At 45.1% G+C, this 26429-nt stretch overlaps 3 protein-coding genes across 4 annotated transcripts; 1 reads left to right on the top strand and 2 right to left on the bottom strand.

The window, feature by feature from the left end:
• Nucleotides 1-280: 280 nt before the first annotated feature.
• On the bottom strand, nt 281-7528 carry ccnt1 (cyclin T1; the record flags this gene model as incomplete). The annotated part of the gene is made up of 9 exons (XM_084445403.1): nt 281-3153; nt 3244-3314; nt 3496-3659; nt 3839-3894; nt 4012-4073; nt 4874-4934; nt 5808-5936; nt 6070-6151; nt 7356-7528. The coding sequence occupies 9 exons, from the start codon at nt 7526-7528 to the stop codon at nt 1849-1851; spliced, it is 2103 nt and encodes a 700-aa protein (XP_084301529.1). The 3' UTR covers nt 281-1848.
• Nucleotides 7529-7729: 201 nt separating this feature from the next.
• LOC311314803 (SAP domain-containing ribonucleoprotein-like) lies at nt 7730-12216 on the bottom strand. Of its 2 annotated transcripts, none has more exons than XM_084445301.1 (11): nt 12124-12216; nt 11291-11423; nt 11070-11119; nt 10907-10974; nt 10723-10774; nt 9337-9410; nt 9186-9223; nt 8412-8437; nt 8219-8287; nt 8004-8093; nt 7730-7887 (listed from the first exon to the last, which is right to left on the bottom strand). In XM_084445301.1, exons 1-11 carry the CDS (start codon nt 12154-12156, stop codon nt 7846-7848), a joined length of 675 nt encoding a protein of 224 aa, XP_084301427.1. In that variant the 5' UTR covers nt 12157-12216; the 3' UTR covers nt 7730-7845. The 2 variants fall into 2 exon arrangements, with proteins under 2 accessions (XP_084301427.1, XP_084301428.1); XM_084445302.1 differs by having other exon boundaries at nt 11321-11423.
• A 9242-nt stretch (nt 12217-21458) lies between these two features.
• Nucleotides 21459-26014, top strand: pmelb (premelanosome protein b; the record flags this gene model as incomplete). The annotated part of the gene is made up of 12 exons (XM_084446190.1): nt 21459-21513; nt 22179-22274; nt 22371-22517; nt 22613-22741; nt 22859-23020; nt 23255-23596; nt 23748-23990; nt 24359-24490; nt 24582-24684; nt 25271-25476; nt 25648-25741; nt 25861-26014. 12 exons carry the CDS (start codon nt 21459-21461, stop codon nt 26012-26014), a joined length of 1863 nt encoding a protein of 620 aa, XP_084302316.1.
• Nucleotides 26015-26429: the final 415 nt, after the last annotated feature.

Here is a 26429-nt window from a genome sequence, read left to right as displayed (position 1 = left end):
CGCACTGTTGGTTCTCTTCTGTTCTTCACTCTCCTTCGACTGTGTTAGAAACTTGGGCCCGCCCTCTTCGACATTTGATTGGCGTTTAGTTGTTCGTGTGAAAAAGACGATTGGCTGTCACTGCTGTCCGTCAATTCAGGTGAGGGAAAACAAAGCCAGACCTGAATGAGTGAGCCAGATGAAAAGCGACTAGAACTGTGCAAAATGGTTGTACGTTTAGATACCATGAAAAAAATAACTCCGAGACACAACCCTCTTAAAATATTTATTGACATGGGATTCTATCAACCACATTACAAAAGGAACAGTGTTCACAAAAACAATGCAGACCTTTAGCTCATTAACAAGATACATCCCCAAATGATTCAGTTTCAGACCTGAGAGTTTATGTGGTACCACTTAAACACTAACGCCTAGATGTTAAGCATGAATAAAACTGGATCTCATGGTGAGAAACATGGCTAGGTATGTGATTTTTGCATTGAGTTGCATGAGTGTCATCCTTCTATGTTCATGTTAGCTACATCAGCATTATTTTGTTATCATTCATTTATGTCTTCGAGAGCGACGATTCATCCTGCTGCTGGAAATCAGACAGATATGTCTATCAGAAGAACACGGGGTAGTGGTACAGTGCATCACATACAGAACCACCTGGTCCACCACTTGAGATAGCCACAAACACATAACTCTGAGGTATACAGAGAAATGAAAAGACACTGCTTGATCGTGAATCATTCAATAAACATTTATCATGGGTTTACACACCTGCAAAAATCTCCCATTAAGGAAATGTTGTTTAGACAGTAATGGGAATAACACTTATCAGTTCTGTTTCAAAACACCTAAGACAATTCTGCTCCATCATCAATAGATTTATACTGCTATGGTTTTGTTTGTGAATAAAATGTACGTAGATATGTAGAGTAAACTGTCCTTAGTGTAATTATTTGAATATTATGACATAACATTTTACAACCATTTAAAACAATGACTGCAACACATTAAATCTAAAAACTAAAGTAAAAGCTTTCATAATTTACATGATTTTTTGCAACCTTTTCTTAACAAAATGTAAAAATATTTTATGTCCACTTTAGTCATTTTACAGTATTTGTACAACATTGTTTACCAAATAATGCAAATATATAATTACAAAAAAGAGAAAAAAGTTATCAACAAAACTGAGAAGAAAAACTATGCCTCAGTGACTACAGTACTTGAACAAACAAATGAAAATGATGGCTTTGGAGACATGCATTTTCAAATAAGCCTGTGTAAGGAAAAAATCTATCCCCCTGCCCAACAGGACACAGCAGAAAGGGTAGGCCATTTAAAAGTTTGTTTTCCTCATAAGCATTCGATACTAACGATAAATATACTTTAAAAACATTATATAAAAAGACAAATTGCTAGCATGACATAACATCTAGGAAGTGAAGCAAATAAGTTTCAGTTTCCACAATGCATTCAAAGGGTAATGTTAAACTTCCTTTAAAACAGTGATGGCTAAAATACCAGGTCCCATCATCCCATGAGTTAATGAGATACAAAACCGATCAACATCAAAAATAGTATTTACATATTTCATAAATAATTCATTTTTATGGTATTTTTTGCAAGCTTTTAAAGCCTCCCATTATTGCCCCCAAGTACACATGGTGAAACAATGGAACAGTCCCAAAATAACTGAATGTATAAAAAGTACATTTCTTTGCTGTCAAGTTGAAACCCACAAAAACATGATCACAAAAACACTAAAAAGGAGCCAGAATCACAGAGCGATGTTTTATGTAACATAGTTAGGTGGCAGCCAAGTAAAATAATCAGCAATGCATCCAATGAAGATCATTTGGGTAGAGGTGGCAGAGGGGGGGGCGGTTCAACAGGCAGGGGAGGTGGTCTGGAGTTTCCCCCTCTCGAGCCGCCGCTGTACCTGTACTCCCCGTACTGGGAGCGGTAGTCAAACATGGCGGGCTGGGAGGGCTGGACCCCCTGAGCGCTCAGCAGTGAGTTCAGCATCTCAAACGTGTCCTGATACTCGTTCGACTGGCTGGCTCCGCCGGCGTTGTGACCGTTCGTGTCAGCCTTGTCCCCCTTGGAGTGGGCGTAGCTCCCCTGGTGGTGGGGCAGCCCCAGGGAGGGCAGGATGTCGGGGCCGTGGCCCAGAGAGTGTCCGGAGGAGGCGGAGAGAGAGGGCAGCTGGTAGGAGTTCCTGGAGGACTTACTGGCTTTGGAGGAAGAGTGGGAGCTCGCCGAGGACTCCTGGGAGTGGGTCCTCTTTCGCGAGGCCGAGGAGGAGGAAGAGGAGCTCATTCTAGACGAGTCGCTGGGGACCTTTTTGCTGCTTCCCACGGCTCCGCCGGCGCTGGAGGAGTGTTTATGTGAGGAAGAGGAGAGGGAAGCGCCGCTGGACGAGTGATGGTGGTGGTGGTGGTGATGGTGGTGGTGGTGGTTGGAGCGTTCTCTGTGCTTGTCCCTGCTCTTGCCCTCCTCTCCCGAGCTCCCTCGCTTCTCCGGCACCCGGATTCGCACCTTGATGTCTGGGTCCAGGGTCCGGCTGCCCCCGCCGTGACCCCCTCCGCCCCCGGGCCCCGTCCCCAGGGGGAAGCGCATCTTCAGGGAGCTGCGCTCATGCCTCTCCTTCTCTAGGGGGATTTTGAGGATGATGGGCGAGGGGTTGTTGACGTCCGAGGACGACGAGCTGGAATGGTGCGAGGACCCCGACTGCTGCTGCTGCTGGTGGTGATGCTGCTGCTTCTCCTTCCTCTGCTGGCCTATCAGAGCCTGCGCGGCCGTGGCGTAGTCTCTCTTCACGCTGGCCTCCATGTTCTCCAGCTTCCTCTTCTGGGCAGCCAGGACGTCGGCGTGCTTGGCTCGGTACTCACTCAGGGACACCTTGGCGGGGGCGTGCAGCTCGTGGTTGGCCGGCTGCGGGTCGGCCTTGCCGCCCGGCTGCCAGTGCTGGGCGCCGCCCGCCGCGCCGTGCTCCTTGTCCTCCAGGGAGGAAGAGGAGGAGGCCGGGGCCGAGAGGCTCATCAGGCCCGCCAGCGTGCTCTCGGACGAGGCCATGGAGATCATGCTCATCATGGTGTCTGTCTGGTCAGCATCATCCTGGACCTTGGACTTCCCCTTCACGGTCTGACCGGCCGCCTGGGACCACAGGTAGACAGGCGTGTCAGAGGCAGGGCTGGGAGAACAGCACTACCGATACTAAGTAGTTACAACTACTAACAGAATTACCTTCCAGTTGCGGATGCGTTTTAAACGGCTCGGTGTCTTCTCCAAGATCTGCAGGAACTCGTGCGTGAGCTCTGTTGGGAAAATAATCCATTTAAAGATTTAACGACAAAGATGCTTCACTGGTTGGTAAATGATAAACGTCGCCAACATTAGATCTAAAGAGATGACTTCCTCCTAGCAAATTCACTTCCTAGTCATCACTGGCTCACAGAACGGACTTCTCATCCAAATCTGAGCGTTTTCAAAACGTACCATCGAGCAGCCCCAGGGTCACAGTCGGGTCCACGTACTCCCACCAGTGCTTGCTGTCTGTGGAGACGGGGATCTCCCAGTTGGACCATTTGCAGGCGAGGTGGATGCACACGCAGGCCACGATGGGCGGGCTGTACTGCAGGCAGAAGGTGGTCAAGTGTAGACTACACAGCAGGGTGGGTCCCAGGGAGCCGCCGGCATGACATGGAAAAAGGAGGGAAGGGAAGACAGAACCGTATTCAGTTGAAGAGCACGCACAAACAGGCATACGTCACCCCAAAGGGACAGCGTTAGATCAGACAACACGGATATGTTGAGATTATTCACAGAAGAGTGCATATACCTGTTAGTGGCCATGAAGTATGACGTTTGGGCCAAGTCCTTACTCGCTGGGACAACAAAAAACGGAAACAAAAAGTACAATTAAAACCTGCCATGTCAACTCAGGGCTGATCCGAAGTTATCACATCATCGGTGAACAGTGGGGCAGAGAGTGAAGAGTTGTTGATGCTTACCTCTGACGAGCTGGGTGCACTTGACAACATGAGTATGTGGATGGTCAATGGTGATTTCAAACGCTGTAATGGAGGGGGAGAGGGGAGACAGAGAAAAGGTTCCATCAGCAACCAAACTCCATAGAACAGGATCCTCTACCCTTACTACTTTACAGACATTCAGGTTGTCATGGCAGAGGTCGCGGCAGTTCGTCTCAGCAGGTACGGATTTATACCATCACTGCTCGCGGCGCAGTAACACGAACAAATTCCCTGAAAAAAACAATTTCTCATGGGCTTTAGTCAAATTAGGTAGGTAATGATTGGCTATGCACAGCTTAATGTCTTCCTGGATAAGAAATGGGAATGAGTGAGTAGGGAATCAATGGTCTGGCAAAAAAAAGTTACAATTTAACCCACAAATTGAGCCAAGGTTACAGGAAGTGAACAATATTCAGAAATGAATCAATGTTAGCTGACTTGGAATCACTTCTCTGGTGTGATTTTCAAAAATGTAGACAAGAAAAAAAACAACAGGACAGATATAGAATGGGTGATTCTCTTCAATTCAGTATACCATATCACAGCTTGTCATCTTGTCACGTCAATATCCTTTAGCTCAAATTAAATGGCTTAAAAAGTCACTGGAAAATAAAGAGGGAAATGCGAAAGAAACAACTGCACTGCAAAGTTGATATGAGGACAACAGAAAGAAGAGACCAGAATTAAATACAGGGCTGGTAGGAGCATGAGGGACTAGAGGTTTCCAATGCTGCTCAACCCCTCAACACACTTCTGTGGACAAGGGAAACACTGGTGAATAGTACCTTAACCACATCTCTCTAGTTTGGGGAATCGGAGCCCATTCTCCCCGCCCAACTTACCCAGGGTCTGGAGAATAATGCTCTCCAGAATGACCAGGTCTTGGGCTTGTTGCAGGTAAGCCTGAGGTTGAGAGGACAGGCAGGTTACTCACTGGGAGGCATTCTCTCTCTCTCTCCACCCCTCACTATCGCTGGCTTTCTAAAGCAGCAGCCTTACCTTCCGAAATCCAATGGCCGAAGATCACACAGTAACTCTTACTCTTTCAGTCAAACCTCTATCTCAAGCAAACAATCAAGCATTTCAACTAGGAAACAGAATAGTAAAGGTAAGACAGAGGGAAACCAAGAGTGCACTAGTGGCTTTAAATTGGCTTAAGATTTACAAAAAGTGGGGGGTGGATGAAGCCGTTTGCACATCATCCATTCTGGGAGAGAAAAGTGGGATGTGAGTGTTACAAATGACAGCTTCAACGGAGAACTGACCAAATGTAGTCAGGGGGGTCGTTCAGACAGACATGTTAAGACGTAGAACTTGCGCCAATCGTACGTTTCGCCGTTGGCATAAACTGAACAGACACGGATTGGTGTAACAGATTCTCCCCCCTTTTGTTCCGTCTTTTGAGGTAGTGATATTCCCGCAACGGCCCGACTCCCCTTTTCGTCTGAATGGTGAGTGAACTGCTGATTGTTCACGCCTCTTTTAAATGCGGAAGCGTGGCCCTCTTTTAAATGCGGAGACGCGGAATGCTATCTAAACAAAGAGCTGCCATGGAAATATTACACCTCTATCTAAATGGGCAGAGCGCAGATATTGTGGGTCCATTGCGGGACCTATTTGCAGCAAATTTGCGGAAGCTCTGTCTAAAAATGCCTAGGGTTTTGTACAAATACATCTACAATCCTCAAACCCAATACTTCTCACAGACATCACCTCCAAATTAACTTGGGGCCTTGTAAGAAGCAACAATGAAAGTCAAAACCTAAGAATACTCACATCACTGCGAATATCTGGCGATGGATCATGGGGGTTCAGGCAGGCGTGGGTCACCTTGATGACATGTTCCAGCTTGCGGGGCTGCTCCTCAACCTTCGCAGCCAAGAAGAGTGTGGCTGGAGCTATGACCTGGTCACAAAGCAGACACTCAGACCAGGTGTCCCAACAGCAATTATTTTTCAAATGTCGTGTAGCTGGTCCATGCAGCTGCACCACCACTTTGAGCTCCAGAAGTTATATGCAAGAAAATACAAGTACTTACATTTCTGTGAAATCGAGTGAATGACTGGACCATGTAAAATCGGTGCATGTACACAATGGCAGTATTAATTGTAAGCTGGGATCTGATGAATAATGGTTAAGGTTAATAGCTGAAGTTGGAAGCAATGTTTCTCAGCCACATCAATTCATTCGAACCACACATTTTGTCGAACCACACATCATGTCTAAGCTAAGTATTTCTACTTATTGACATAATAACCAGTTACATTTAGTCATTCATTATAGCGAGAACATCTCAATTTCAGAACATCTCCATTTCAAAGCATCTCAAGTTCAATAGTGAGAACATCTCGCTATAATGCATGAACATTGCGTCAATTTACTGCAAAAGTGGCTTCTTTCTTCGTCTAAGTTAAAGCTTCAGAACGACAACTTAAGATCATTCCACGTTCACCTGGGGGGTATTTTAACCACTTCTCCGACATAGCTAGCGTGGTAAAGCCAACTCCCGATGTACAGAAGCCAGGAGCTAGCTAGCTGGCACCCGACCCACTAGCTAGGGCCAATCCAAACCATTCTGTAGAACTAGCCAACTCAGTAGCTAGTAGGTAACTAGTGATCAAATCATTATCAGCAAAACGTACACGTTTGTTGCAATCCTGTGCTAGTTGCACGTTTTAACCCAACTTGCAGCTGCATCTTTCAAGCTCAGCTTTTGTTCTCCCTGGGAAGCGTAGGCCGAGCTCAGAGGCCTAGCCCGCTAGCAGGCTAGCACAGCACAGACCAGCTCAGAGGCCTAGCCCGCTAGCAGGCTAGCACAGCACAGACCAGCTCGTGGCTCCAGCTAACCTGAGCTAGCTAGCTAATGAGCACAGCTCGCTAACGTTTGCACTACTAAACGCCTAATGTAAACCACAATCTCAATACAAAGCATCGGAAAATCAGCAGAATTACCAATACCAGCTAGCTGGCAAAAAATAAATACCCTTGCCGCAAAACCGGCGTCAACCTCTCCTGCTAGCTCGCTAGGCTAACATTAGCAACCTCTCCTGCTAGCTCGCTAGGCTAACATTAGCACCTCTCCTGTTAGCTCGCTAGGCTAACATTAGCACCTCCCCTGTTAGCTCGCTAGGCTAACCTCCCCTGCTAGCTCGCTAGGCTAACATTAGCACCTCTCCTGTTAGCTCGCTAGGCTAACCTCCCCTGTTAGCTCGCTAGGCTAACCTCCCCTGTTAGCTCGCTAGGCTAACATTAGCACCTCCCCTGTTAGCTCGCTAGGCTAACATTAGCAAGATGAGACGCAAGTCGTCTCCCCACAAAAGATACACATTGAGTCGCTGTCCCATGTCCTGGAGGAGGTTCGCGGCTTGTTGTCTGTAGGACAATTCCTTGTCCGGATCCAGCCCGGCACGTCGCGACGGGCTATTCTCGATCTGTTCTCTGGTATAATACCATTTGTTGTTGTTTGTTGCAGAAGGAGAAGGGAACGACGCCGCCATTACTGAGAAGGACGATGTTTAAAAAAAATTGAGCGTCACCGGAAGTCACGTCATCGACGAGACTGGGTGCAGAACGGGGCAGAACCACCACTAGATGGCGCTGCAGGATCTGCGCAGTCCCATCACGTCTGGCACCTTGTACTCCATTTGAAATTGAGGTGTATACCCATAGAAAGAATCACAGCAAATCTGGAATAACTGAAAACAATTTTAATCACAAAAATGTTACAAAATTGGGAAACAGGGGAAAAACAAGCCATGTACAGTACACAAAATACAAAGCTATAAAAACCTGCACTAAAAATTCCATCACTTATTTAGACTTTTCCAAATCGTTCAGAGCGCTTCTGTTTCTTTGCCTGTGGAGGGGGAAAAAAATGAAGCCAATTTAGCCTTACTCTTTTGATCTTCCAATCTCATACAGAGTTTGAGCTACAATAGTGAAAAGCCACTGTACATCTGATGATTAAAATACCTCAATGTCTTCTGCACCAACGGCAGCAGCAGCGCTGGTGAGGATCCCAAACCTCTCCTTCCGTTTGATGAGCTTCTCCTCCTCCTCAACCTAGGACACAACGGCTGGACTTAATCTAACTGAATGGGAAGTATAACTACATCTACATAAGTACATAATTAAACTTTTGTCAGGTTTTAAATTGTGATAAAGCATACAATATACAATATGCTCACCTTTTTGGAGATGGAGGAAACATTCCCACCAAACCTTTGCGCTCTTTTCTTGAGCTGCTCAGTGTTGACCTTCATGGGGCACAGGGGGAAAGAAACGATGTGAGATCATATCCTCACTTTGCTTGCATGAATGAAATTAGTTGACAGTTTGATTAGTTGACAAGCTCTATGAAGAGGAATTCATACTACTCACAGCAGGTTTACTATTCACAGAAACACCTGTGGACAAGAGACATGATTATATAATAATGTGCCACAGAACACTCAGGATGTCAAAGCTGAATAAATACCTGTATTAACAGGTGTGTGTGTGTGTGCGAGAGAGAATGTGCAGGGATGCAATCTCATCAAGGGTGAAAAAGGTGTCAAAGAGGCGAACCCTCTAGGTGAGTCCCGGGCAATTTTTCTAGTTTTCTTTAAAATATCAGCTTTAAAATGTGAATTTACAGTCAATTTTAGCATGAGCATATAGGGATTTATCACATGGTTAATAGGAGGCACTGGTGTTTTTATTTTCACATCTCTTCAGGTATCTCTTTTGCTCCTGCTGTTGGCGTCTCACTTACTGAAACCTGAAGCACACGGATACTGCGAGTTGATTAAATGTTGCAGACTCTCTGCTTGTGGCACTTGGTTTGACAGTGAGCCAAAAGGGCATGTGAGCCATTCCTACTGTAGTTGATAGCTTTAACACAAAGACAGTATTAAGCATGTCCTGTTGTCACCCTTCTTAAAGAGACCTGATAATGGAGATGTGTGCTGCACCTCCGCGGCTGCAGCCATTGGTGTGTGAATGTGTGTCTGAATGGGTGAATGAGAGGCCTTCATTGTAAAGCACTTTGGAGAAAAGCGCTATGTAAGTGCAGCCCATTTACCATCTACACGAATCACCAAATGACCTATTTTGGACAAGTTTGCACCCCAGATCTGATTTGTTAAGCAACACTACTGGGACTGATTCACTGACCTGCAGCTGGACTTGGAGAAGTGACAGGCAGACCAAACCTGAACAGAGAAATGCAACCACCATCATCCATACAGCCTAGTGTCAGGGATAACCACCATCATTTGAGATTTGAAAGTAGCAGTGGTCAGGGGACCTTTTTTTGCACACTTACCTGGCAGCGCGTATGGCCTTCTTACTCTCGGCAGAGGCAGGCACGTTAAAGCGTTCCGCCCTTTTCTGTAACCTCTGGTAGCGCAAAGAAAAACATGTGTTATTCACTATGAGCTTAGAAGACTTATTGCATCTAAGGCCTATAACGACAGGCAGGTACACACAGGGCTGAAAATTAACACCTGCCACCGGCCAAATGCAGGTCAAATTTCCAATTGGCGACTAGATTTCGGAAGGCTATCTGAAAAAAAAGATATACTTGGCCGGTAGATTTTTTCATCTACAGTCCCCTTGGCAGGTGACTCACCGTGAGCCAAAAAGTTAATGTTCACCCCTGGGTACACACAATGAATCATCCATCTAATGAAAATGGAATGCCCGTAGGATGTGGTGTCTACAACCATCCCAACAACCGGTCAATGTACGAGGTCGACGTAGTTCTCGGCACTCTGACCGCGTAGCGTCGCTTGTCACGTGGTTTGGATCAGCGGTTCTCGACGGCCGCTGTCTGGTAAAAAGTAGTTCCACGCGGCAGGATACACTCCCACGCAGTGCTACGGTCAACCCCATGCCATGCCTGCCAACTACATGCATCTCGCTTTCTTCACTTAACAAGCGTGAGATGAGTCGGCTAGCTATAAAAATGCAACCTTATTTCTCTATGAACCAAATGAGCACATATTTTTATGCCATTTTTGGTGGACAGTGCGAATATCAGGTAGGGGATTTACTTGGCAGCCACAATCAGTTCAGCATTCAGCCCTTAACTGTCAGTAGCATTAGGACACTTCAAAACACAGAAGAACAACTTGGAATCAGGGAGAGATGATGGTGGAGATGAGGAGTAGGCTACAGAGTTGGTGAGGAGACCTTTAGATGGGGGAGATATACTGACCAGTGGTTTAATGCTTTTTGGTGTCATTTTGGCATAATAATTACGTTGCTGTAAGCCCCACACTTAAGCAAGTGGATGTTTGTGCTGTGAAATGGTGAAATGAAGGATGTCTATTATGAAAACTCATGAGTCCCATCGTTGTGGGCAGGATTTGTGCTTCGCGCAGTTTGCACGCGTGCAATTTATCCTTTCCGTGCGGCCCGGTAACAAATGGGTCGCTGTTCTAGAGGACCCGAGGTCTGGGTTTCTGGGAGGGCAACAGGCACATAATGGAAAGGGATGCAACTATGTCATGGCAAGTGCATTAAGAGCAGGCATGAATCTTAAAAGATAAATAAACCCAGCTCAAAAGCTGGCTGTTCAACAATGTTGAAACTTGATCTCTATTGAAGATAATAAGTATGCCAAACTTCATCTATATCTGGCCTGGGAAACTATTCTCTAGTGTGTGTGAATATCCAAGTGTAACAAAAGATGATTTGGCCTACATACCTCATTCACAGTCACTGGCGGTGTAATCTTCACCACTTTTTTCTCATCTGTTCTAAAAGAAAAATATGCATACCAGTTCAGGACCTTTGATGGACTCATCACAATATTACTGCAATATTATATAATCTCAATAGACCCAAGGGGTTTCCAGCGGGAACAAATAATCTGCTGAGAAGAAACTCACTCCTTAGATTCAGCAACCTGCTTTTTCTCATTTTCCTGGTCTGTGGCATCCTCCATTTTGGAGAAATCCTAGCAGACAAACATAACGATCGGTGATCAACATACAGTACATCGATATTATTCAGCAATTGGCATTAAAAATGTAAAAAAAAAAAGGTATTTACTTCCAAGTCCTCTCCCAACACATCATCTTCATTCACATCTACATCGTCATCTGTTGAAAATTGAGTTACTAATCATCAGGTCACACATGTAAGCTACTGCTTGTTAGGCAATGATTTCTGAAATGACCAATTATGAAGCCAATGTGCCGTGAACGTGACATTTATCTGTTAATCTCTTTAATGATTCATCACATTGTGTGTTTCATGTGCACTGAATCCACCTATTGTAACGATGGGTAATGTAGCCTCACCACCATGTTCGTCCAGGTAGGCTTGCAGCCGAGCAATGAGCTCTGCTTTGTTACCCTTGACGTCCAGATCTCTTGCCTCACACTCCTGCTTCAGCTCTGCGAGCTGGAGGAGGGATAGGGAGAACTGAAGGTTAGGTTAAAAAAAACACAACTCTCAATCTCATCTTCACTGTTTGCAATAAGGTTAATCAATGAACAGACATCACTTAGCGTTGGGGCATTTAGGGGGCAAGAATGCAATTCCCAGTTACATTATCAAAGTTACATCAACGATATTAAAGTCTGGACTTAGATAAAATTACGCATTAGCTATCCATTTCATATCTTATTTCATGTTTCCGACAGCTAGGAATAATCTTAAAAGAGATGCTAGTTAGCTCCTATCAAGCTGCCCAAACAGCTAACGTCGTTTAGCTACCTAGCGGGCTAGCCAAAGCACAAACATCCCAAACCCGAATCTATAGTAAAACATTGAGACAAAGTTAGTCGTATTTAGAGATACATATATGTAAAAATACATAGTCGACCACATTTGCATAGTGAGTGAAATTCACAAGCCCTCAAAGATTCGTCTCGCTAGTGCTAGCTAGTTAGCCATCTAGCCGAGTCAGTCAGCAGGCAGGCAGGCAGCGTGCACACCTGATCGAGCAGCCAGAGAAGCGGCTAGCTCGGCTACCGAGTCCCTAGACAGAGCGATCGGTTGCATGATAGCGGATAATGGGTCGAATACAATCTATAGACTCATCCCGTCCTCCCGAAAGTACAAATATTTGTTTAAAACGTTATAAACATGGGTTGTAAACCTTGAGTTTCTGGAGCTCTGCAACTTCCGCCATCTTTCTTAGTTGATAGAAGCGATTCCTCCAATCAAATTTGTCAACTTCCCCCTCAAACAGCCTTTACGCGAGTCTGTGAAATGGCGCCTCCTGCTGTAGGAATGGACGAATTAATTTCCAACGAGTCTAATCTATATCATCCATGTAAGAACTAGCTAGATTTCATCATCTTGAATATTTGGAAATATAGCTTCTGAGTGGGTACATAATTCGAAAGTGACGCCACCTGATCAGATTCTATTGGAGGAGGCAGTGGGTCAAATAAGAGAACTGCCGTTGATAGCCTGGGTCCAGACCTTCAAACCCACTCCACCAAGGTTCAGGTTGACTGTTTTTTAGTTAGTTTTATTTATTTATATATTACTTTTTATACAATGAAGTAGAATATACAGTACAAGCCACCTGATCAGATTCTATTGGAGGAGGCAGTTGGTCAAATAAGAGAACTGCCGTTGATAGCCTGGGTTTATACAATGAAGTAGCCTAGAATATACAGTGACGCCACCTGATCAGATTCTGAGATTGACTGGTGTAGCCTACCATCCACCCTGTCAAATCATTCCTAAACTATGCGAAAATGTAGGCTATTGGCATATAAACATAGGTGCCATGGAACAGTTTCAGTATTCTAGTGTCCACTGACATCACGTCATAAATTGGCATTATGACCTCACACTTGGAAGCCTCACCTTTTAAACTATCAGACAAACCGTACATTTTGCGATGGTGAGAAATGGACCAGTGTAGCATGAAAGCAGGTAGAGATACTTTTCACCACCCCCGCCATTCTGTTCAAGTGCATTTTGCTTGACTAGTATTTTAAAGTTTTTACAAATTACAAATTTGCTTTACAAACAAATGACTTTATTTTAGTTTGAGTAGGCCTATGTTTTGCATGACTATTAGGCCTCAGTCATGAAACTGCTCTAAAAGTGAGTGATAGTAGCCTGGTTGGTTGTATTAATTGGATTAATATCTGAATTTGAAAATGACCTTATACATAGATGTGATTAAACGTGTAAATAATGTTCAGCACTGTGTCATTCTCTTCTTTTCAGACAAAAGCCTGAATCTACTGAGGAGTAGCTCCTCAACCTGAGGGAGCCTCCACTGAAGATGACCGCTCAGACTACAAAGACCCCTCAACCAATGAGCAAATCACATGCAAATACTAAACTTCCTGGCTTGCCTGGGTTTACCTTCACATTGACACATTCACATTCACATTCAAGCCTTGGGACAAAGGTAAGACCTTTAAAGGTACCAAATCAACCCCTAAACCATACCCCCTTAACACTCAGGGTTAAGGTTAGGTTTAACCCTAAACCTAACCCTAACCTTAAAGGACAATGCTCGTTTTTGACAACCTGGACCTTATTTACAGCATATTATAAGACCGAGATAACTTTGGTGTCTGTAGAAGAAATTTAAAATCCAGTGCGAGCCAAGTATATCCATGTAATGGCGGCGAACGGAGCACTGAGAATGCAGCTTCTAAAAAATCTATTTTCTGCCACGAAACGGTTGTTTTCATCAATCTGTCTTTAAACCTTATAAAGGTCCCTCGAGGTCCAGAATAACATTTTAAAAAAGGACCCATAGTAGGCAACATAGAATGAGATTGTGAACTGTTGTTATCTGGATTTTCCCATAGTTGTATCAGCCCACATTTGACTTCAACCTCAGTGACCCCAACTGCCACATCATGAAGCCCAGCTACAACAGTCTGCACGACCCAAACCTCAATGAGTACTACCACCAAAGGGACAAACACGAGAAGTTGAAGAGGATGAAGTTCATCACAGAAGATGACCAAGTAAATCTCAATCCTCAAGATTATTATCTTCAAGTAGTGTTGTGAAAATGCATTTTGATTGAATTCTAAAAGTGATGTAATGTTTAAACTTGCTTTTTCATGATTTGTCTCACTATGGCTAGAATAGAATTGTCACAACTAGCAACTAAAGTTGGTATTAAATAGACAAAACTAAACTCATGCTGTTTTCCAATGCTAGTGAGTTATAGCCAAATCCTCCCAATATTTTTACTTCGCAGGGAAACGTACAATTAAAGGGTAATCTGATATTTGTGGTGTCGAAAGCGGGCCCCTGTCTTGGCCTGTTTTGATCAGTCACCATGAGCTTAAATCAACAGAGAAGTTTGCTTAAATGTCCATCTACCTGGATCAGAAATAAACTAAACTTAACCTGAGCAAAAACAAGAAAATAGGCCTTAGCCTATGATATCTAATCATGTATAACAATTTACAATTTAATACATTATATCAAGTGATTAAGGACCAAAAACCACAACAACAGATGTTAAGTTCTTTCCCTGGCTAAATAAAGGTTTAATAATAAATAAATAGATACAAATTGTATCATACTTCTCCCCTTCTCTGTTTCATCTCTACTCAAGGTTGTCTGCTCATTGAAGGAGTACAACACGTACAAACAGTACCTGCGTGCTGTCAAGAATGACCATGACAAATATTTCAACAAAAAAATGGTAATGGCCAGAGAGAGACTGCTGAGATGCTAAGTTTGCTGATATCACATATTTATTTTATTCTGTGGAATTTGGGATAATCTCTCAAATAAACAATGTGTAACATGCTCATTCAATTCCTCAGGGTCAAATCCTTGCGCTGTAGTAATGTTATTTATCATATTTCAGAGGGAACAGATGATAAAGCTGGTCAAGCTCCAAGAGGAGGGCCATATCCCAGAGGATGTGACGCTGGGTGACATGAGAGAGTTCTTATTGGACAATCTCACATTATCCCATACCTCCAGGTGGGAACAGTCATATAGTGCATGGATACTTTATCATCATAGTGAGACAATGATCATATGTGAAGAACGTATATCGTTCTGAATAGACTTAGAATAATCTGTTTAGGAATTGTTGTGTAAACAAGTTGTTCAACATAGGGCTGAAAAACAAAGAGCCGGCCAGCAGACTGGATCATGCAGGATAAAGAGAGAGAACGCACTCTGCAAACAGCTGGTAGGGTTGCCATGGACAACATACACTATTACACAGTTACCTTAAATCAAATTGCAAAAAAAACTGTAAAAAAAGGGGAATTAAAAAAACTAGAGTAAATTGCACAGCTAAACATGCTGTCTGATCTGCTTTGATTTTCACCCCAAGGAGGATTGGCTTTCCAAGGAGCTGCGTTCCCTCCTGAAACTCATTGAAAAGGATGTGAAGCAAGAGGTCAACAAGGCCAAGTACCTGAGGAAGATCAAAGAAAAGCGAGATAACAAAGTAAGATTAATAACCACAGTGAGTAAGTAAGTGTGGTGAGAATAGTAGTACTAGTACGCGTACTGTGGTTTGTTCCAATTACACACACTACCTTTTTTGGCTGTTCAGTTGACAGGCATGACAATCCAAATTCAAATTATCTTCTTTCTGCACATCAACACGATGTTCCTCATAGAAAAACATCTTTCTGGAGCAGAAACAAGCCATCCAACAGAGGAAGGATCGGGAGACTTTGCGATACTTTCAGGAGTACGAGAGGATGAGAGAAACCAGAATCAAACAGAACATGTTTCTAGAGCAAATCGTTCAAGCACCAGAACTGGGTAAGTTCTTTTATATCTTTGAGTGCATACAATTTGATGACAGCGTCAAGTGAACAAGCAAGACAGGCAGCTAAACATCACAAGTCATTCATCACAAACTCACCATTTCTGTTTGAATGAAAGCTCCTGTCCAGCGTCCTGCTCCTCCTGCTCGGTTCAAACCTGTGAAGAGAATCGTTTCACTGGCAGGTTTGTCAGTCCTCATGCGTTCACAGAATCCTGTGAAAGACAACTAGTGATTCATTGCATTTCTTCCTATTCTAAACCATAGTTTTCTTTCTCTGTTGGGGAATCCCCTATAGATGACCACATGCTTCCAAGACTGGACCATCTGTCCCCGCTGCCTGGAAAAGGCGAACCCACTTTGGCGAAGGAGATCAAGACACAACTGGTAGTTACTGTTCCACTACACTCAAACTCTATTACTACTGTATGTCGTCACACAGTACTATAAATACTGTGTTAACAATGGACCTTTTTGGTAATGATCAGGTAAATTGTGTGTACCTTTAATGTTCACCCCCTCTTTCTTCATTTCTCTCTGTAGAACTCATCAACTGCATATGAATCCACTTTTACTGAACCTGGCACTCACACAGAAACCAATGGAGAAGTTGATGCTGTAGTGACATGGAGGAGTAAGACCCCAGGGGTCATGCAAGCTGTTCAGTCTAAAGTAATTCAAGACCCAAAAGTCAGAAAGAAAGAGAGTAAATGCCCAGACATTCTCTCAAGGACAACCAGTTTCCCCAAACTGGGAAAGATTGAGAAACCTCCAATCCAACCAAGGTCTCAGGCACAACTGAAGTCTGTTGTCACCAATGCCATCCTGGACCACCTGGGCACCAGGCCTGTCAGGAAGCAGCTGGCTGAGTCCATCGTGTGTGGGATGGACCTCAAGACTTCAGTGCAAGGGTTAAAGCCAGTGGCACAAAGGGCTAATAGTGCTAAAATTGCAACAGATCTGCTGAAATGTGTCTCTCGAGTGGTGAATCCCTTCAAACCCAGTAATGAGCCTGTCTACCGACTTCGTGGGGGAGGGAAGAACTCTCTGTCACACAATGGCCAAACTGATGAGCCACCAGATACCGGAGTGGACATTGACACCTATGTGACAACTCTGGTCAACAGCATTATGGAGTCAATTAGGGAGAAAGTTGTTGTAAAGATACAGGAAGTTATTCCTGAAAAATTCCATGTCATCTCGGCAAAGGCAAGCCAGACAGCCCTTGATGTGGTCAGTGATGTGTTGCACGATGTGCAGGAGTTTTTGGTCCAAGGAAACATTGGACATTTTGGTGAGGGAACCTCAGTGCCTATTGGCTGCTATTGTGGAGAGGGCACCCCAGGAGCCTTCACCAGTGAGCCCCCCACTATATATGTATCAGAGATGGAGTTAGAGGAAGCTACCTCCAAAGTGGAGGACATTGCATGTGATCTGATCAACACTGCATATGACAACCTCCTGTTCAAGCAAGAGCTGTTTGAGAGACTAACTGACAATGAACCAAACACATCGAAGGTAATCTTAGATCCAGGCAACACTGATGTTATAATCTCTGGACACGAATCATTAATCACGCTACCACAGGTCAGTACATCTCCTGAAGAGAAAATATCTGCCCTGAACCTGCAAGCTGTTCCCTGCAAATTCTCACTTTCATCTGCGGTGAAATTCTCCAGCCGGGTCGAGATGACACCGTCTGAAACCTCTGTGACCGCAGCGGTCTCAGAGAAGAACCTGACAAAGAGCAGCTCAGAGGCTTCCATAGTTGCATCAGTCGTCCCACAGCGCCCAGCGGAGCCCTGCTTAAGCATCAAGCTCAAGGAGAAGACAGCACAGAGTGGCAATGCCAATGACACCAGCCTGGACACTCAGGACTTTGTAGTGGATGCTGAAGAGGCTGTTTCAATGCCAAAACGGATTCAGAGAAAGCCTGCCATGCTGAAAAGAGCTGTCAAGGAGAACCCATCTGTGTCTGAGTTTCAGAAAGGCTCCACTGGAAAGAACGTTCCTGTTGCCTCCAAAAGCATCTCTGTCCCCCACCTGTATTACGTGATTTTGGATGGTGTGCTAGACCACTTCAACACTGAGCCTTTCAAAGACAGGCTGGCTCAGTCTGTGAGGAACGAGGTGAGACGTTCCCTCTCTCTGCCCCAGGTTAAAATGCCGGGCCTCCACAGTGAGGACTGCAATGAGACACTGCAAATGATTGAAGATTTGATGAAGTCAGCAACCCAGAAAGTCAAGGTGGGGTGCCAGAGCTCCAGTGTGGAAAGTTCAGCTAATGAGGAGACGTTCGCCAAACTGCAAGCTGCTGCATTTCAGCTGATGAAGCAAGTTTTTCAGAACGTCAAGGAGAAGTTTGCTGACAAGATCAAGCAGGGCTCCCCCAAGAGACGTCTCTCTCCCAAGGTGAGTCAGACAGCCATTGATGCTATGAGTAATGTTCTGGGCAGCATGGAAACCAATGTGATGACCAAGGCCTCAAACTCTCCCTCCACCTCAAGTAACAATCTGGATGAGCTGCTGGAAGAGCCACTCTTTGAGCACCCAGCACAATGGATCGACTCTTGCAAAATTGCGGCAATATCTGATGATCTAGTTGAGAACGTTCTTGATATGTGCTGTGAGATGGTGTTGTCTGGTGAATTACCCCTGGAGACAGAACCTGAGGTAGATGATGAACACCACCTGTCTGGATTTAATGTCGGCACCATTCCATCACAAGCCACTCCACTTCAGAATGAAGGCACCAGCCACATAAATCCAATCACAATGGAATCAGATCACATGTGCGAGCCAATCGTGAATAGAAGGCTACCTCGATCCTCTCCTGGTTGGAAGTCTGCTGATGCCAGAAGGCTAATCAGAGTGAGCTGTACTTTTGACCCAGGCACAGGATCCCCTCAACAGAAGATGTACACAGCCAGAAGAAGCACTTCTTTTCCCCACCTGTATTATATCAGCATCATCGATGGAGTCTTGGATCACATGAGCACAGAGCCATTCAAAGACAAGATGGCTCAGTCTGTGAGGAACGAAGTAAGACACTCCCTCTCCCTGCCTGAGTTTGGATTGGTGAACCTTCAATTGGAGGACTGTGCTGATAAAGATATGATTGAGGATATGCTGAAGAGTGTGTCTGTCAAACTCAGCCACTGCACACCCAAGAGCAGCCAGGACAGTCAGCTCTCGGCCCACAGAAGTGACCCCCGGCCTAGCGCTGCTGAAGAGGAGTCTGAAAACACACAGGTGGTTTCACTAGCCAAGATCGAGGCAGTTGCTAAAGAATACATTATCAAGTTTCTGGAGGAAGTCAAAGCGAAGCTGATCAACAAGATCAAACAGGGCTATCCCCAGAGGGTGCTCTCCCCCAGAGTAAGCCACATGGCTATCTGTGCTGTGAACAGCATTCTGGGAGGCATGGGGACTTCAATCAGGGAAGCTAGCACCCCCTTGATTCCTGTTACCGCAGGACTCCAGACTGGCATAACTGATCTGACATCAGTCAAAGTAGCTGAGGCTGTTACAAGCCACCCGGGGACCTGGTTGTCACCATCCAAGATGGAATACCTCACCTCAGGCCTCCTGGAGACTGTGTTTGACAACCTGCTGGATGAGGACATCATGATCCTCAGGGAGCCTCACACATCTGCCTCATGGAAGGACACGGTGACCATCAAAGCCAAGGGAGAAATGTCTCCCCCCGTTGTAGGAAAACGGGGTACATCCAAACCAGCCTCCGCATTCAGTGGCCTGCTTTCCCGCAAAAGCAGATGCATTTCACTGCCGTCCCAGTACGAGCTGAAGAATCCTGCTGTTACCGAGCAGGCTACTCACCACAGCAGAAGCCTGGACTCTCTGGCACTTGGAAAGCAGCCTGTCCTGACTTCAGACGGCAAAGATGTTGCAAAGAAGACTTCCCAGGCTGCAACACTGCGCCTGGAACAGTCAACTGAGGAGACCGGATCGAGCGCGGTATCCATGATACCGCAGCGACACGTCTCTCAGTCCTCCTGGCCCTGCGTGAGGAGGGACTGTGACGGCCCACTGGAGAACACCGGTAGTGAGTCTGGCGGCCTGACCGAGGGAGAGGCCATGATGATCTCTGAGACCGATGTCGAAGATGGCCGCCTCGCTGCAGACGAAAAGCCTAAGAAGGTGAGGCTGCCATGGCAACTAGTTCGCAAACTGAGAGAACTCCCAGACATCCCTCTTAAGAAGGTGAAAGTTTACACAGTTTACAGAAATCCCCTCTACTTCCCCACTGGGATCATGCGGTCAACAGGTCCAGCCTCTTCAGACAAAGACGCCCGATCTCTGACCCCAGAGAAGGTTCAGAGCAAGTCCCCCAGCATGATCGCACAGTCAGTCAGGAGCTCTCATGAGGAAGCCGACTGCAAACCAGAGGCCAGGTCATCTCAGACTGGGAGAACTGAGAGTCTGCTTGGCGTGGATGAGAACCTGTTAGCCTGGGAGGTGATGCTTACTGTCAGGGACCACCTCAATTCAGTGCCGCCCATCTGCCTCACCCCCCGTACCTCCCCAGAGGCCAGGGAGACGGCCAGAGCTCTGGTCCTGAGTGGGATGCCACGACCTGGATCACCTGCTGGCAGAGCTGACTCCCACACCTCTTCCCACAGGGAGATGGAGAACTAAGACACTGAAGACGTCAGCCTACATATGAGGAAGCATTTACTTATATATTTTGCATTGGAAGTAAACCATATTATCAAAATGTCCTTTATGTATTTGCTTTATGCTTAAAATGCTTAAAAGAAACGTTATACCGTGTTTGCGTTTCAAGAAAAATCATTAAAAACACACATATCTGTTCAGTTTGTATTTAGTTGTAACAAGGTGTAAGTTAAGTTAATAATAGAGAGGAAATGGATTGGGAAAGGATTTGCTGTGAATGCTGGTATTGTTTCAGGAGCTGCCTAAAGTCGCAGTTTGGCTCAAAATATTAAGACAAAAAACGTCTGACACAGTACCGTATTAGTTCTCAGAGTGTTTGGATAAAGCCGGATGAATTTAGGGAGTCACACGCACCCCAGTAATCCTTACATTCCTTTCATTTTTCCTATAAGCACAGTCTCTCTTAGCAGTGTTGTGTGACCTATTGTTCTATTGACACAAAGGTACCTCCCTTATCCACTCATCTTTTGACCGTACCTATGTGCAGAATTCAGATAACTCATCTCATATTAAAACTATTGTGGTATTTAATTCTTAATCAAGGTCCTCAGAAAGCATTTGCCTACAGTTTCCCTTGGTAATGAAACGAATGGCTACACATCAATCCCTACATAAGCCATAGCCACCCTTTCTGTTGTAACACTTATTCAACTTATTAACGTTCTAGTAATCTTCACATACTGAACAGTACATAATGCCTTACATCATGCTCTGCAATACTGTATGCATGTAGTGTACTTTACTGTACACTGATAATCACCGCAGGAACCTCTGAACTGTGTGATTAGGAGGGATGGTGGGGCTCGGGGAGGTGGGAGGGAGGGGTTGGCTATACTATAGGCTATGAGGCTAAAGAGGAGGGAGGGAGGGGTTGACTATATTACAGGCTGTGAGGTCAGAGAGGAGCAAATTTATAAAAGCCTGGAATTATGATGGTGTGGAGAAACCAGGCTGACCTGCTGCTGAGAAAAGGGATATTTCACTAAAAGGAAGCACAATCAAAAATGCGGACGTCTCTAGCAGTGCTGGTACTGGTAGCGGTTTCATCTGCTACAGCAAGTAAGTACAGTAGTTAAGGCCAGAACCCATCATTTATGTACATTTGCTATAAACATTGAATTAGGTACAGTAGCTACAGTCTTGAGAACCAATATTTGACGTATATATGATATACACGCTCAAGTAACTACGAGAACTGATATTTTACGTATATTTAATATAAATGCTCAAGTACAGTAGCTAAAGCCTCGAGAACTGATATTTGATATAAACACTGACACTCAAAAGAGCCCTATACCTCTACAAGTGCACATATTTTCATTCTGAGAGATTTGGTTGTTTATACTTATAAATCTACTGAAGTGCCCCTCGGCTGAAGATACCGATGTAGTAGGCTATTTGTCTACATTGATATGATAGCTTTATGTTGCTTAATCTATGGTCAATTTAAACACTCAGCCAACAGTCACATGAGTTTGATTGAAAAGGATTGTAATGTAGGATTTTAAGCATCCCTCACCCAGACAAGATCACCCTCTTTTGGTCGCTACAAGTACTGACACCAGTTCTGCATACCCAACTCAAATGTACTTAAAATATACAATTTATGAATTTACTTAAAATATGAAATTCATGAGTACAGTCTTACCTGACAAAAGAATATAGACAGTTCTGGACTGAAAAATATATTATATTCTATATTCTATTCTTTCCTGACAATGCAGAGCCTAAAAACGGTTTCACACGGTTTCCATCATGGAATACCAGGATGTATCCAGTCTGGAACGATGGGGACCCCCGCTACAGAGACTCTTGGAAAGGTATGAAAGTTTAGCAGAGGTGGTTTGGTGACTATGCTCCCCGTTATAGACCAACCATACCCATACATTCTGTTGTTTGTGGTTAAAACACCCCAGGTGGAGAGGTGAAGATCACTGTGGGCAACGATGCACCGACCCTGACTGGCGCCAAGGTGACCTTTACCATTGACCTGGAGTTCCCTCACAACCAGAAGGTTCTGCCCAGCGGAGAAGTGGTGTGGGCCCAGGACTGCACAGTCGATGGTGAGCCCTCCTGTACTCCACAAGGGAGATTCTTCAGGCTACAATCCCTCTTAAAGACACAAGGCAAGGCTATGCGGTTATAATATTTGTTTCAGGAACTAAGTACCGTGCGTCTGAGCCTGTGTACCCAGCTCAGAAGGCGGAGTGCAGTGGAGTCTTACCTGATGGCACTCCCTTCAAAAAAGACAAGAAGACCAGCTATGTGTTCGTCTGGAAAACCTGGGGTAAGCGATAACTAAGGCCTTGACAATCAGTAGGAAAGTGGCATTTTCTAGTCTAGGATTGGACGTGATTGGACATGTGTCAGGGAGGTGTCACGTGCCTTGTCTTCCTGTTCCCAGGTCAGTACTGGCAGGTAGCTGACGGCCCCTCCTCGTCTCTGACCATCAGCACAGACAGCGTCCCTCTGGGCTCCTACCCCATGGACATCGTCGTCTACCACTGCCGCAGCAAGGAAAAGTTCATCCCTCTGGGCTACGCCTCCACTCAGTTCTCCATCACTGGTGATTCACAGTTATTTCGACTCATCAAGACTCAATATCTGTTTATTGCCATGTAGAGGGTTCACACATACGAGGAATACACATACTAGCAATGGATTTGAATTATTTAGATTCAGATTCAAGAGATTTTGATTGAATTAGACCTGTTAGGTCTCCTATTCATTCTGATTCAAGTGCTGATTCAAACGTGAAAAATTGAATTGGTGTCTGAGTGTGTTTTTTTTCTGTCTTCAGATCAAATCCCCTTCGCTGTCTCCCTGTCACAAGTGAATGACATTAACGAGGCCGACATGAGCTTTGTCCGGAACCGGGCCATCTCCTTCAGCATCGCCCTCCACGACCCCAGCCAGTACCTCAGCAGCGCAGACATCACCTTCAACTGGGACTTTGGGGACAGCAGCGGAGCCCTCATCTCCAGGGAACCGACGGTCACCCACACCTACGTGACGTCTGGCTCCTACAAGCCCAAAGTGGTCATCCAGGCGGTCATCCCAGACAGCAAATGTGCCAATGCGTCCACCGGCAACTCTGTCACCTCACTGCCCCCCAGTCTGGCTGCTGACCTGGGCACCACAGGTGTGTACTCCTTCATACACATGTTGGTATTAAACCTGATCATTTCAGATATTGACACGCAGGATAAAGACATATTCCTTGAATTACAGAATATGTGCAGTATGTGCTGTGTGAATGAAATGACACAATTCTCCCCCGTCTCCAATGAGAGGTCCTGCAGCAGCGACTGCTGATACAGTGGTGGTGTCCACCCAGGGGACAGCTCTCAACGTCAGCCTGGGCACAGCAGCGCCGGCAGAGTCAGACATTGAGGAGGATGCGACTGAGGTAGAGGCCTCCAGCACCCAGGTGGCCCAGACTCTGTCCCCGGTCAACGCTGGCTTCCCCACTGGCCCTGCTGCAGCTGTAGCTGTGGAGGAGGCCGATGACGAGGCCACCACGGGGCCCTCTGCCGGTTTGTACAGATAAACATTTACATTTACATTTTAGTCATTTAGCAGACGTGACTAACAATGAGTAGGTTTTCTCAAGAGTAAGTGAAACGAAGTGAAACATCATAAGCTACAGTATAAGATCAAGTGACACCAGTAGCAGTTTTTTGTCTTTGTTTTTTACACTTGACATGATGTTAGGGGTGTGGTTTTCATACACAAATAATAATAATAATAATAATAATAATACATTATATTTGTATTGCACTTTACAATAATAATTTGCAATCATTTACATTTGAGTAATTGAAAGTTAAGAAATTGTTCAAGCTGTGTTACTTTCAATGTGAATTTGAATGGTTAAAAGAGCAATGTTATTTTGTCATTACAGAGGAGGCAGCTAAACAGGCCGCGGTGGCCAAGCGCCAAGCTGATGACACACCCTTGGTTGATGACACACCCTCGGATGATGACTGTGTGATCTACCGCTATGGCTCATTCTGTACTGGCATCAATGTTGTTGGTGAGTCCTGATATCTTCGATTAAGAGTCTCCTAATACAGTGTCTCATTACCTCAGAATGAACAGCCCCCTTGTTGTGTGTTTGTGTCCAGAGGGCATAGAGAATGTGGAGATCATCCAGGTGAGCAACGCTGTGGTGAAGACAGCTGACGCTGAGAGGAGCGTGGTGGATATCACTGTTACCTGTGAAGGAAGGTGAAGTACTCCTACTCTATTCTCATGGTTAGGGTTAGTTATCCCTGCTCTAGTCTCAGGGTCAGGGTTAGTTACCCCTGCTCTAGTCTCAGGGTCAGGGTTAGTTACCCCTGCTCTAGTCTCAGGGTCAGGGTTAGTTACCCCTGCTCTACTCTCAGGGTCAGGGTTAGTTACCCCTGCTCTAGTCTCAGGGTCAGGGTTAGTTACCCCTGCTCTAGTCTCAGGATCAGGGTTAGTTACCCCTGCTCTAGTCTCAGGGTCAGGGTTAGTTACCCCTGCTCTAGTCTCAGGATTTGTTACCCCTACCCTAGTCTTGGGGTTAGTTACCCCTGCTCTAGTCTCAGGGTTAGTTACCCCTGCTCTAGTCTCAGGGTTAGTTACCCCTGCTCTAGTCTCAGGGTAAGTTACCCCTGCTCTAGTCTCAGGGTTAGTTACCCCTGCCCTAGTCTCAGGATTACAGTAGTTACCCCTGCTCTACAGTCTCAGGCAGTTGACTTATTATTTCACCAGATTTAAATCATCATAACAATGTTAGCTGATGTGTTTGTATTGTTCTGTTTATCACAACATGGTTGTGGTCCCCCAGTCTCCCCAGCGAGGTGTGCAGCGTGGTGCTGGACGCTGAGTGCATGCGGCCGGTCCAGATGGAGTGTAACGCGGTGGACCCCGCTCCACAGTGCCAGCTGGTGCTGCGCCACTTCTTCGAAAACTCTGGCGTCTTCTGCATCAACGTGTCCATGACCAATGACGTCAGCCTGGCTGTCACAAGCACCAGGGTCAGCGTTAGCGTGGGTGTGTAGCGTTTGTTTCTTTTCACCCTTAGAATTCTTTGTGGTGCTGGCATATAAACAAAATATTTGACTCTGCTCGCACAATGTATTTTCCTTGTAGTCTAATGAGTTGACTGGAATAGTTGTGATTCTATTTATGGATTGATTGTATTTTTGTTTGATACTGTCATAGCAGGCTCCAGACTCTCTTCATCCGGTACTGTGTCCTTGGTGCTGGGGGTCATGATCCTGGCTCTGGCAGTAGGGACAGTGGCCCACATTTACAAGTCAGTTACTCTTCCGCTAAGAGCACCACACAATGACTCAAATTTTATTTGTTCATGATGTGTGAGAATGATGAGTATAGCATGAATACTTTTCCGTTCCTTTTTCTTTGTTGACACAGGCGTTCAAAGCTGTACCGCCCTCTGAAGGAGGACAATAAGACTGATCCGCATGTCAGCCAGGCTCGGGGCTGTGTTCCAGGGCTCTTCTGGAACCTTCTGGACAGACAGGCAGCACAAGACCACTGCCCTCTCCTCCAGGACAGGCTGGTGTGAATGGATGGTCAACATCCTCCCACTACCAAATGCATACTCAATCAAGAAACCTCTTATTTGCACATTTAGATACCTGAAATGTTTGTTTTTTTAAATAGATTTTTTTATACATTGTTTTTTTCTTATAGGAAATTGATGAATGTTTATGATCTGACTTCTTTCTCATTTCAAAATACAAATTTGCTTCAAGTGAAGATTTAGATCAGTTTGTATTACATCTACACGGTACATTTGTACTTAAAGGAGGAGTGGTACAGTAGAAATATGGTGCATTTTTGTGGAAACCTCAGTGAAGTCAAAATTTTTAAGTCTAATTTTTCCATAAAATTCTATCCAAAAGTGTAATCTCCTTTGTTTTACCAATAATAACACATTCTTGTATAAGGTATACTAACAGAGTTCCTCAACGGCTTTA

The sequence above is a fragment of the Borostomias antarcticus genome, assembly GCF_949987555.1.
Source record: "Borostomias antarcticus genome assembly, chromosome: 11".
Taxonomy (NCBI): domain Eukaryota; kingdom Metazoa; phylum Chordata; class Actinopteri; order Stomiiformes; family Stomiidae; genus Borostomias; species Borostomias antarcticus.
Note: the sequence above shows the minus strand (reverse complement) of the source record. Positions and strands in the feature narration are given on the sequence as shown.